Below are 14,021 nucleotides of genomic sequence, written 5' to 3' on the forward strand. Positions count from 1 at the left end.
CATTCTGATACTGGGGTTTGTGTTGTTTATTGGTCCACCTCGTCACATTCTGATACTGGGGTTTGTGTTGTTTATTGGTCCACCTCGTCACATTCTGATACTGGGGTTTGTGTTGTTTATTGGTCCACCTCGTCACATTCTGATACTGGGGTTTGTGTTGTTTTTGGTCCACCTCGTCACATTCTGATACTGGGGTTTGTGTTGTTTATTGGTCCACCTCTCGTCACATTCTGATACTGGGGTTTGTGTTGTTTATTGGTCCACCTCGTCACATTCTGATACTGGGGTTTGTGTTGTTTATTGGTCCACCTTGTCACATTCTGATACTGGGGTTTGTGTTGTTCATTGGTCCACCTCGTCACATTCTGATACTGGGGTTTGTGTTGTTTATTGGTCCACCTCGTCACATTCTGATACTGGGGTTTCTGTTGTTTATTGGTCCACCTCGTCACATTCTCATACTGGAGTTTGTGACGTTTATTTGTCCATCTTGAGCAGAATATTGTCTGTACCTCAGGCCAATAATGTCACTTGCTGAAAGGTAAAACAACAGACATGTGTTTCTGTATGATATATATGAGACACAACCCAAGGCTATCTATCGCATAGCCCTACCACGCAACATTATAGATAGTTTGATGATGCATAAGGCTGTTTGTGTCAGCTGAGATAATAAGTTGAGCATGTATAATTCCATGTCAATGTGAGTGCCAAAACAGAGTCTCTACATGAACATGGTGTACTCCGATATATGGCATTGTATCCGTGTATAGACAAATAGCTTCGTCAACACTCGCCTTCGTGGTCCAGTAGACAAGCATCCGCGCTGTGAGCGAAACGTTAACAGTTCGCAATAATGCAAAGTGTTCATTGTTAAGCCTTCACAAGATCAGACTCAATTACAATAATAACAAAACCCCATTTAGCTGGGAGTGTGCTTATATTACGGTGAACCATGAACAGACCCTCCCCCAAACGGCGTCGCACAGAATGTAATGGTGGCAAGTTGGGCTTTAATGTCATAGCTCAGAGGTGTAAGATCACGTAACGTGATATTTGTTGTATAAACAGCGAAAACCCATCTGTTCATGATTTCTCAAGCGATAACAACTACCACATCTCCACCACGGCTAGGATTGGGGGACAATCTTTACAAAGCAAGGTTCGTGGTAATACTGCTCAATTCACCTAGCTGTAAAATGAGTACCCGTGAGGATGTGCTGGCAATGTGTGTGTTTAGTTCATTGCGCCTAACAGGCAGCATGGCTGTACCATCCCCAGGGAGTTGAAAAAGTATATGAAAGTACGATAGCGTCCTATGACCGGGGATAGTAATGTACGTAGCGCCGTGAGCAGGCAATGTGCCTGGATATGAGCGCCATATAAGCTGACTGTTACTATTATTATTACTATTACTGGGTTACATTTACCACTGTTACTCTGAATAATGTGAGGTTAAGGTGACGGGCTGCCCGGCGTCCACATGTTCTACTGTGGACATTACTGACGATATCGTCCTCCTTATAAACATCGATAGTAGCAACAGTGAAAGATGTGCACCTGTGACTACCATCACCGCTACAACTACATCATCCACGTACTAAATAGGTGAACAATACCTATATTTTACCCCAGGTGTTCTGTCGAAACTGATATATATTTCCTGTATTTATTTTAAATATGTAAATTCCTAAAGGTAAAAGAAACATGTCAATAGCTGACGTTGTTTGGTTGTTGAAGTTCGGTTGTGTGTTTGTTATCATTACAGTGTGTGCCATCGGCATGGTCTGTATCGATATTCAGACAGTATCCAGATTGACTCTGATACCTTGAATGTGACGAGTGCATTGAAGCAATTCATGGCATATCGCTTTTACAACTATTGTAAAATTAGTGCTGGTTTTAATAACTCCTCAATTTATATTTGATGGCGATTAAAATATCAAAGAAATTCCCACACAGACCAATTCTCACTGTAGCCATTATCACTTATGATTCAATAACAGGTTTATCTGTTTTGAGGAATAATATCGGAATAACGATATCGACTGGTAAATGGGATATGTCAGACAAAAATGGTGACGATAGCAAGGTTGGTAATACGTACAGGAACTGCTGGAAGACTCTGCTAGTGACATCTGGCGGAATGACCTTGATATATGAGAGATGGATGTAGATCTTTGTTGGAATGTAGGGCCACGTGTTCTCCCACAGGTGAAGATAGTGCTAACCTCCTTCCGAAACCGTTTACCTTTCACCAAACAGATGATGAAGTTCGTGGAGTTGTTGAGGTACATGACTAGACTCACACATGTCTTAATAAGCTCTCGTGCAGCTTCCGCCTCCTTCCCTGGGTACATGACCTTCCAATATTGCTCCACAACGAAGAAGACGGACACAGGCAACGTGCAGAGGAGGTACACTAGGTTCAGACTCAGCAGCATAGTTGTCATGGACGTTACGAGATTTTGCCTCAATCTATCTGCTCTGGCTGTTGAATTGTGTCTTTGGAATGTATGGGTTTGACGACGTAGACGGTAAATGATGAGAATATTGCACACAAGATGAACCACAACAGGTGCGATACACCACACACACATATCAATCCAGGGGAACACGTTATGGAGAAAGTATTCATAGTCAACCCTTGACCCGGAATCGCACTCATAGACTCCTGTATCTGTTTCAGTATGTACCAAGAAGAATAGAAAGTGACTGTTCAATATCAAACAAAAAACAGTGACACCAATCATACAGGAGGTGGCGACTCTCCTGGTACAAAACACCTTGTAACGTAGGGGATGCCAAACAAACACTGTGCGTTCAATGGTGACCGAGACGAGTATCCAGGCTGAAGCGTGGAGACATGTGTACAGCAGCCACGTGTGGATCTTACAAGCAGCTTCGTGAATATCACGGATAGTTACGTCAAACTCATGTTCTATCCATGGTGCGAGGAGCCCCGTGTATATGACAGATAAGTCAGCCACTGCCAGACAGGTCAAGTATTTGGACACATTGGACTTCCTCATTGTCTTACGGGTCAACACAACAATGGAAAGGAGATTACCTACAGTTCCAACTAGAAGGAGGATCGGCGGAACGATCTGCCACAGGAGATTGGCCGTTTCTTGGTTTGGCAGTATTGTGTCATCCTCTTCCTTCGAAGAATTTGAATCATTCATTCTTATTTTGTGCACATAAACCAAATACCATTTGCCAACTGTAGCGGCGATTCTCTATAAGAGAATGACAGTATCTCTTCATCTTCATCGTTGGTCTTGCTGGAATTGCGCGTTTTTAAATTAACTTTACAGTGTTCAATAATTTCCATGTTCTCCCGTTTTGTGTCTCTATTCTATTGTTCCTAGAAGCAGCGAGTCTCCTCCACCCAGTTGCCTGCATCCTGTGAACAATCTGTCTCCCCTCTGAACATCATCCCACTATAGTCAGTTGCCAGTGAAGAATCTGCCACGATGTCTGTGACGAATATGGCACCACCGATGTACAACATATTTCCTCTTCCCGGTTGCTGTGAACAATATGTCACTTCTCACTATTTCATGTGAACAGTGGGTCCCGACTACCTGTTCCCTGTGAACAATACGCCACTACTTTCTGCTGACTGTATCTCACTATGGCTCTGAGCAATATGTCAGTGATGTCTGTTCCTGTGAACAATATACCCCATTGGTCAGTCATCCAAAAGCCATGTTTTAACGACAGTGTCCAATAAGCCTAGTTTCTGCCGACAGTCTCCAGTAAGCTTTGTCGCCTGAATAATCACCGCCCGTAACACAATGGCGTCTTCAGCATTACTCGTCGCTATTAGTGATGATCGTGTTACTATGTTGAGATCCTAACCTGTTTACCTGCACCGCATATCAAACGGAACAATTACATCGAGTTACATTTAGTGCAGGATTCGGTTCATTTCAGGTTGACAAATCTGACTGCATGAATATGTAATGTTGTAACAACACCGAACCTCATGGGATCAAATAACACCCTGTACATTAAGAAAGAAATATAGTTCATGCTGGGGATGCATCTCAAGTCCGTGTCCTCGATACATCTGTAGTCCGTCGTGTTTGTGTGTGTGTGTGCGTGCGTGCGTGCGTGCGTGCGTGTGTGTGTGTGTGTGTGAACAAAACTTTCTACATTAGATGTTGACAATATCCGATTGTCATTACGTAGCCCCAAACTGGTTCAAACAGCATAACCATGTTATAAAGTCGTCTTTAAGTTAGTCATGCGGTACGTATGTGTTTAAATATTGACCCATTCTTGCTAGATAATTATACCATACTGCTGGCACACAATGGACATGTGCAATACATGCAGGTGAGGCGTTCAACCTCCCGGGCTGGCGGACTCACAATAATTGTTAACTTGCTGCGTCACGTCGCCCGAGTTGTCTTGAACTCATTTACAATGATTCGTTGTTTCGTGTTATACAAACATGAATCTCTCACTTCTAGCGAGACTTCCTCTGAATATTATCCTCATACTTTCAGTAATAGTATCTTCACAATGTATACGGGGCGTTTTAAGACCTACAGTTTCAGATGAGTTGACTTCAAGCAACATTTAACATAAATACAAATAGGCTCAATGAAAACTAGAGACTTAATATACATGTACACGTTTTATGGTTATTCTCTGAGTGATACAAACAGCAATATCTTGATCTAGTTATACTGCCCGCACTCACCTGACATATAGTTCAGTGGGTGAGTTATATGCAGTTATGTCATTTTGACCATGACCGTTACGACCGTTATGATGTAGGGATGACAGGGTTCCTGGAACTGACCTGTCGATTTAACCACTGGTAAACGTCACTGAATATCGACGACGGGTCAAGACGACGGCTGACAGAATACAGGAGATGTTCCTGACAGTGATCAAATATTTACACCAGAAAGATTAAACAACAGCAACCAGGAAGTCGAGTGAGTGAGTGAGTGAGTATGGTTTTACGGCGCTTTTAGGAATATTCAAGCAATATCACGGCGGGGTACACCAGAAATTGGCTTCACACATTGTGCCCATATGGGGAATGGAACTCGGATCTTCGGCGTGACGAGCCAAAGCTTTAACCATTAGGCTACCCCACCGCCCCAACCAGGAAGTCGAATTGAGCCGGCTTGACAATGAAATGTTAATAGAATGTCACTTACCTGACAACGACATTAGAATCTATGTCGAAACGTCGCCTATACAGAATAAAGAAGTTGTATATCCATAAAAAAGTGTCCTCATTCTTTAGGCTCACGAATGACAAAGGGCTGAGTATTCATTGAGAACACTGCCAAGTATAAGCCGCACCCTGGTTGTCACAGAATAACACGTATGTGACCAGGTCCTCACATTCCACCACAGGTATATACTCTCCCAAAAAAGAAACGCATCATGAAAATTGCAATTTCATGTAGCAATGAATTAAAACGTGATTCGTTTTACAAAAGGTTTTGCACTGTTTATGAGTCCTATGGTGTTTATGTTTTGAAACATCACAACAAAACGCACCATCCGTAAAATACCCGTATTTAACAGCATGATTTTCAATTTCGGCGTGTAGTGTCACAGAATACACAATTCACATGCAATGCACGTGAAAGTTGGGGATCAGATAGTCTCAATGATTGGTATAAAAGGTTGATCGCTGTCTGTCGATTATTCACTGTATTTGGAATATTGTTGACGAACACAAAATGCCACGTCTAAGTGAAGCCAACCGTCATATCGCCATTGGTTTGCTTGAAGCTGGCCAGCCTCAACGTGCAGTTGCCCGACGCATGAATGTTCACCAAAGCACCATTTCACGGCTCTGGGAGAGATATTGCCAGCAGAATTCGGTAGCAGATGCCCCTCGTAAATGGCGACCTCGAGCGACCACTGCGGCGCAGGATCGCTACATCCGGGTACATCAGCTGCGTCATCGAACAGCTACGGCGACCAGTACCGCTCGACAAATACCCGGATTGAGGAGGCTTTCTGCACAGACCGTCAGGAACAGGTTGAGAGAGGCTGGTTTACATGCCAGAAGACCTTATTTTGGGCCCTGTGCTTCGACAACAACATCGTCGACATCGAGTTCATTGGTGCACCAACGTTCAGGCCCGGAACCTACCGAATTGGCGTTGAATCTGGTTCAGTAATGAATCACGATTTCTATTGGAACGATGCGGGTGTACAGACGTCGACGTGAACGTTTCGCCGACGCTTGCGTTCCCCAGGTGGACAGATTCGGCCGGGAAAGTGTTATGATGTGGGGAACGATCACCTGCCGTAGGAGAAGTGATTTGGTGATGATCCAGGGCAACCTGACAGCTCAACGGTACTGTGACGAAACCCTACGCCCACACCTCCTTCCAAGCATTGATCGCCAGAGGGAGTTGTTTCAACAGGACAATGCCAGGCCCCCACACAGCACGTCACACTAGAGACTTCCTCCAGAACCACAACATCAATGTGCTCCCCTGGCCCTCAAGATCACCGGACTTAAACCCGATCGAACATCTGTGGGATGCCCTGGACAGACGGGTGCGACGCCGTAACCCTCAGCCCCAGACACTTCAGCAACTCGCACAGGCACTACAGGCAGAGTGGGCTGCGATTGGGCATCACGAAATTCTGAGACTTATTTTTTCGATGCCGAGGCGATGCCGTGCAGTTCTGGATGCCCACGGTGGTCACACGAGGTATTGACTCGCTATATTTCATTGACTCATAAAGCCTACAAGATGTTTCAAAATAAATTTGTTTTTGAAAGTGAAATTAAAGAAAATTATCTATTTGAAGCACTTAAATGAAGTCTAACAAGTCCACAGGATGTGATGGCCTCAACCTGGAATTTTATAGATATTTGGACTGATAAAAAAAAAATTACAAATCCTCAATTTATCATTCAATAGAGCAAGGCTGTTTGAGTATTTCTCAAAGAAGAGGAGTGATTACTCTAAATGAAAAGCCAAATAAAGATGGGAAAATTTTAAAGAATAACTTTACTTAACACTGACTAAAAATCTTTGGCAAAAGTTTAGCCAGCAGACTCAGGTTAAATAATATATTTCATGAGTCACAGACAGGTTGTATTAAAGGTAGGAATGTGCATTAAAATATTAGACTGATATCAGATATAATCAGATCAGATCAAGTTGTTCAGATTTAATAGGCCATGTGGCCAAGTGTACAACAGGTAGCACAACATTGTCATGATGTGTAGAGTTGAAATATTGTAAATGATAACACAATCATGTTAACGTAGGTTTTGCTTCAGAAATATACATGTTTTGTATCTTCATAAGGGCTGGAAATTTGACAATTGAAGGAAGGCTGGAGAAATAGGCTTGAATACATTGGGACCTGCATCGGTTTAAAATGGACATATTAGCAACAAGTGATATTCATCTTCAAGCAAGTTTACATTGCATTTGCTAAAAATTAATTCATTATATGGGACCATTATCTTCAAAAACGTTGTTTTTTGTATCTTCAAGTTATGTGATTGACATCAAAATGTGATTAACATTCGCATTAGATCTTTGTTTAATGCGCCACAGGACATATACAGTTCAGGTTCAAGACGTGACTTAAATGTACTGTAATTTACAAGAAATGATGAGTCACTTATTTTACTATTCCAATGTTGTATATTAATATATATACAACGCTGTTTAAAATCTAACATGAAGTGATTTACATTGCCACAATCCTGGGCTAACCAGACATAGGAGAATCCTGTAGTTAATAAAAGCATTCGAACATGAGTCATCATAGACTTTCATCATGTTATAGCAGGCATTTGGGGATCTCTTTTGGTCCATACGAATAATTCGGCACCAATATTTAATACACCTTGAATAATTATGTACACACAAATCATATCTGCCAATTTCTCCAAGTACAGCACATGATGCAGTTTTTTTACCGATTGATAAAAATCTTCTAAAATACTCTCTATGAACCTTTTCAATACACGTTCTATAAGTATAGCCCCAAATTTCACTTCCACGGGTTAAAATTGGTAGTATCTTACTGACAAATATGTTATGAGCAATAGTTCAAGACATACTTTGATACATCGTGAACAGTTGAAACAGAGGGACACATGTACGTTTGGCTTGTAAAGATAGCGTTTCACAAGCTTGGGACCAAACTAAACCAGATGAAAATACAATTCGCAAATATTTATAATAAGGGGTGACCTCTACAGGTAAAGCTTTAAAGAACCATTTTTCATTCCAGAACATATTATCTATGGTAGAATAATTATTTCTAAAGCCTCCTTGCCCTTCATTAAGTAAAGCATTAAACTCGGCCCAGCTACGCAGTCGTCTTTCAAGAACATAAGTGAATATTTTACCAATCACACATAACATGGATATTCCTCGATAATTTCCTTGTTTATAAATAGGCACCAATAAACCAACATTCCAAGCAAAGGGAAATACTCCTGAATCTAAAATGATATTAAACAATATGTATATATTGGTGTATTGCCATATAAGGTTCATAGCAAGGGAAGGTGCATTTTTTTTTAATTCTGGAGGAAGGCCATCTATACCAGGTGACTTTACTTCACATTTAATTCACGTCCGCTTTCGCTTTCCGTCCTTTCCTTCTGTATTCACGATTTAATTTAATATTTCTTCGGATAATTACTGGGAGTATTGAGTTCCAAAATAACATATCCATGATCACTGATATCAGTTTTGCATGGGGTCGCTGGTGATAATTCTGAAACGTTGCCGATGAATCTAGAATCGGTTGGGATGTTTTCAAGAATACACTTACACGAGTGCCGTAGAGCGCTTTCCACCATGTTGGATGGTGTTTGCAAAGACACGTTTCGCGAAGGCCGGTGTTGAGAAGCCTATTACATCACGTGTGTTTCATATTCAGCTTCGAAAAATGCATCACTGAATTCCCCATGCAATTTAGTATCAAATTGCAACTGGTCTTTGTCACCAATACCAACTGTCTAGATAAAATGAAACGAAACATATTGGGTGTGAAAACGAGCGCTGTGCTCGACAGACTGCGCTTGTTTGAAATGTGAACAAAGAGAAATTCCGATTTTACACTGCGTAGGATTGTGCAACTCCTTCCCACGTTATGCAGGTCTTCATATGAAACTTATCTGTTATCATCAGCGCACCTGCTAACATTCTTTGGGTTTTTTCAGGGTAAGCGAGGTAGTCGCCCTTTCAATCAGCGACACGTCACAGAGGGCTGTGTTGCTGAAGGACATGTCTCTTGCTAGCGACCAATCCTACGTGGAGGTGGTCCCACGGGCCTCCAAAACAGACCAGCAGGTCCACGGCACACGCATTGCCATTCAGGCAGTCCCTCAGTCCATACTATGCCCTGTCAAAGCTCTGGTGCGATTTTTGGCTGTTCGACCACGTACAGACGGGTATCTCTTTATTCATACTAACTCGGCTCCTCTAACAAGATTTCATTTTCAGGCAGTGCTCTGGAAGACGCTAACGGAAGCAAAACAACTCATCAATATTAACCTTTATTCTTCTCATTCATTTCGGATAGGGGCAGCAAGCACAGCAGTGTTACAAGGAATTCCGGCTGTTCAGATTCAGGAATTTGGTCGCTGGAGATATAATGCCTACAGGGCGTATATTCGTATGCCTCGGCTAGGCGTACAAATTTAATGTGAATAATGATGGGTTGCAGGGTCATCGTGGGTGATTGGCTCCAGTCATAACACCTCGGGCCGCAGTGACGTAGCCTGGGCCTCGTCCACTACCTTCACTTGTCCAAGCTGGGCATGGCGGCCCAACATCGGGCCATTCTGGCAGCACTGCATAGCAGTTAAGTATCAGTGAAACCTCTTTTGCGCCCCCTCCCCTACTCCCCCTTTAACTATTTAACTCGTTGTGGATTGCAGCCCCGCCCGCTGTCCGGCAGTGGGCAGCGTGCGTCCTTGTTGGCATGGTGCCGACGGGACTAAACACCAAATCAGCTTAAAAAATGGATACTTGGCTTCTGCTTTTACACTGGCAGCCCAAACATTACAGTACAAAAGTTTCCAATGCCTTAGCAGCCTGCTTTTCCTGCCTGCTGTCTCCGCGGGAGGAAGTACAAACTTGCCTATGCTTTGCCCGTCTGCTTTTCCACGGCGGAGGGCTGCAAATAGCTAAACTATATATCCGGTCCCGTCGGCGCCATCCACACCGCGCTCATTGTCATCCACACATCTGCGTTGTGTAGTCTTTCATCTGGTATGCGTACCACGCGAAGGCTATCCTCATCAGCCTCATCTTATCTTTATTACAAGCTAAAGGTCTGCATATAAACATGATAATAATCACCAAACAATAGTCATGCTATCAGGCCAATGCTGGAAATGCAGGGTGGACATACCGACCTTCATCACTACCGGTATTGATGTAATGTGAGACGAGAGGAGCACGCATCATTGAGTAATTCTCTGCCGGACAGGCCTTCAAGCTTCCACATCACAGTAGACTCCAAGTCCAAACATAACTTCTTGCACACCACTGCATCTTAGGGCATCATTTTTTTTATGTGTTTCACTTAGCCACCAAATTCTGAACATGGGCCGGTCGGTCGGGAAGAAAAAAGAGACTTAATAAAGACAAAATTATCTGAATAATGGTCTTGATTCTCATTTATTGTAATTCTTATCACAATTTCTCGCGTTCTTTGGACTTGGCGGCGTCTGATTAAAAGAGAAACATTTTATATGACGAGGCGGTACGTTTTAGGTTCGAGTCGGCGGTGTTGGTATGAAGAAAAAGGTTTTTTGTGAGGGTCGGCAATAAAATTAGAAGGGTCGGTCGGGCGATGAGAAACACAAAAAATAGAAATATAGAAATGTCGCCCTTTCCTAAAACCAAATAATACTGTTCCAAATGAATAACAGTCACGAAACATTATGCTGAGGTATTTTCACTTCATCAATAACGTTTCACCAGAAACATGCATGTCCGTACGTTTGTGTGTGCTTCACTCTGTCGGGTCTGTCAGGTCAGTTGTGAACGGGGTGACGGGGTTGACCTGGGTGTGACAGCTACCAGTCTCACATCGTCCCCACAGTAACTGTTGCTCACGCGTCATTACATGGGTCCACGTATTTAAAAATCTGACAACTGATGTGCAGCTTCTGGAATATATCAATGCTGGAAGAAAATATGTTGCAGTGAATATGTATAACCAGGGATTATGTATGATCCCACAAATGTTCAGTGATTATGTATAATGTCTGATTCACTCAATGATTATACATGTATAATGTCTGATTCACTCAATGATTATACATGTATAATGTCTGATTCACTCAATGATTATACATGTATAATGTCTGATTCACTCAATGATTATACATGTATAATGTCTGTATCAATGATCATGATAATCATTCACTCAATGATTATACATGTATAATGTCTGATTCACTCAATGATTATACATGTATAATGTCTGATTCACTCAATGATTATACATGTATAATGTCTGATTCACTCAATGATTATACATGTATAATGTCTGATTCACTCAATGATTATACATGTATAATGTCTGATTCAATGATTATACATGATATATACATGATTATACATGTATAATGTCTGATTCACTCAATGATTATACATGTATAATGTCTGATTCACTCAATGATTATACATGTATAATGTCTGATTCACTCAATGATTATACATGTATAATGTCTGATTCACTCAATGATTATACATGTATAATGTCTGATTCACTCAATGATTATACATGTATAATGTCTGATTCACTCAATGATTATGTATAATATACAATGATTATGTATATGTCTGATTCAAATGATTATACATGCATGCATTCACTTGATTATACATGTATAATGTCTGACTCAATGATTATACATGTATAATGTCTGATTCACTCAATGATTATACATAATCACTGAAATTTATCGCATGCATACTTGAATAAATTATGACATTGTCCCAAACACCACTGTTTACTATACTGTTTAATAGTCTTGTAGATGTATTTGATTATACAGAAAAAGAAACATGTCGAAATGTATCAAGTTTTAAATTTTGCTGAATACTCTACACAAAAAGCTAGTGAAAAGAAAGTACCCCTAAATATTACATTCGGCTATTGTAAATGAGTACTGGCGGTTTATGTTATATCGTTACAATGCTGTGAGCATCACATTGGCCAAGTATAAATCAACACAAGATATACTGTCCTCAACGTGACAGACTCATCGGTATTCTTCTCGTGAAGGGGCGGTGGGGTAGCCTAGTGGTTAAAGCGTTGGCTCGTCACGCCGAAGGCCCGGGTTCGATTCCCCACATGGGTACAATGTGTTAAGCCCATTTCTGGTGTCCCCCGCCGTGATATTGCTGGAATATTGCTAAAAGCGGCGTAAAACTAAACTCAGTCAGTCAGTCTTCTCGTGAAGCCCTCCAAATGATTTCACGAATGATTTTAATGTGCAGGTATGAACATATTGCCAATCAAACGTCTGATTTATTAATGGGCTATTATTGATATCCACAATTCAACAATAGTATCGCATGCATACTTGAATAAATAATGACATTGTCCCATTATACAATCTAGAAAACAAGCATCAGTTACATTAAATGGACAGGAAATGATTAAAATAATCACAGAATTACTGATCACTCACTGATTACAGCAATTCCTACACTGCAGATCACATACTGATTACGATGTTTCCTGTATAACAGATCACATACTGATTACATGTGTACATGATACCAGCAAAATGACAACATAATTAATATAACACGGTGTGGATATTATAAACGGTAAAGAAACATGCCCAATTCATATCACTGTTTTGTAAAGATGATTGAGTATAAAGAAGCTATATCACCTGTGAAGTAACAGCATTGTCTCGACACCCTCTCTGTTTACGATGTGTGGGTCAACGTCTATGGCTGACGACCATGTCGAGTAAATGACTGATAAATGACTATTACGGACAAATGATCCACAAATGTCATCCTTGAAATTTTCTGGCTCCCCCTATCGTTCTTCAAGATCGTTGGCGACCATGACAACTTCCTACATCACTGCCGGTTGTGATTCCCTTTGATCTCCCTTGGAATCATCAATCTAGGGAACACTGTGCTTAAAAGACATGTCTTGGTTGTCATGCGGAGTTACATAACTGTAGTGTTATACCTCTTCATTTCAGCTTTCAGCAAGTACTGGTAGATGAACAGCTGGTTATGGAAAGGACGGGATATCTTAACAACACAGTCGGACCAGGTTGAAGCCTTCAACTGACCCCTAACACGATATTTCAGATATTTTACAGCCGCTTTGCCTAGGTGAGAAATTCAACATGAATGCACCACAGTCACCAGTGAGCCACTGTATTCCATAGAACATCGCTTATGAAACGTGTAATTTAGGAATCCACTATGATCTCTCGGAAGAAGCGCGTTATGATCAAATTAGGAAATAACGACGGAGATGCTGCTCAGAAAACAAATATTAGTCAATACAGCTCTTTCGGTGCATTTAGTGTTTTCTGATACACAAATAGGCGTAGGTTAGTATCTACATACTATCTCTGTTCAAACAATCATATAGGTGTATCGGTCAGTACACATATTCTTTTAAACAAAGGGAACTATGACATAGAGAGCCACGAGGGTGTTCTCTGCGTCAGTGACTCGGATCCTCCTGTCCACATGTCACAGGTGTAGTGAGTGCTGGGGTGTAGTCGGTACTGGGGTGTAGTGAGTGCTGGGGTGTAGTGAGTACTGGGGTGTAGTGGGTGCTGGGGTGTAGTGGGTGCTGGGGTGTAGTGGGTGCTGGGGTGTAGTGGGTGCTGGGGTGTAGTGGGTGCTGGGGTGTAGTGGGTACTGGGGTGTAGTGGGTGCTGGGGTGTAGTGGGTGCTGGGGTGTAGTGAGTGCTGGGGTGTAGTGGGTGCTGGGTGTAGTGGGTGCTGGGGTGTAGTGGGTGCTAGGGTGTAGTTGGTGTGTGATCC

The 14,021-nt window shown here is 41.8% G+C and overlaps 1 protein-coding gene across 1 annotated transcript; it reads right to left on the reverse strand.

Moving 5' to 3' along the window:
* Window positions 1–211: 211 nt before the first annotated feature.
* LOC124268860 (probable G-protein coupled receptor 139) lies at window positions 212–3,979 on the reverse strand. The gene is made up of 2 exons (XM_046703886.1): window positions 2,108–3,979; window positions 212–534 (listed from the first exon to the last, which is right to left on the reverse strand). Exons 1-2 carry the CDS (start codon window positions 3,183–3,185, stop codon window positions 449–451), a joined length of 1,164 nt encoding a protein of 387 aa, XP_046559842.1. The 5' UTR covers window positions 3,186–3,979; the 3' UTR covers window positions 212–448.
* Window positions 3,980–14,021: the final 10,042 nt, after the last annotated feature.

Source organism: Haliotis rubra, unplaced genomic scaffold (genome assembly GCF_003918875.1).
Source record: "Haliotis rubra isolate DU_JTF1 unplaced genomic scaffold, ASM391887v1 Scf140, whole genome shotgun sequence".
NCBI lineage: Eukaryota > Metazoa > Mollusca > Gastropoda > Lepetellida > Haliotidae > Haliotis > Haliotis rubra.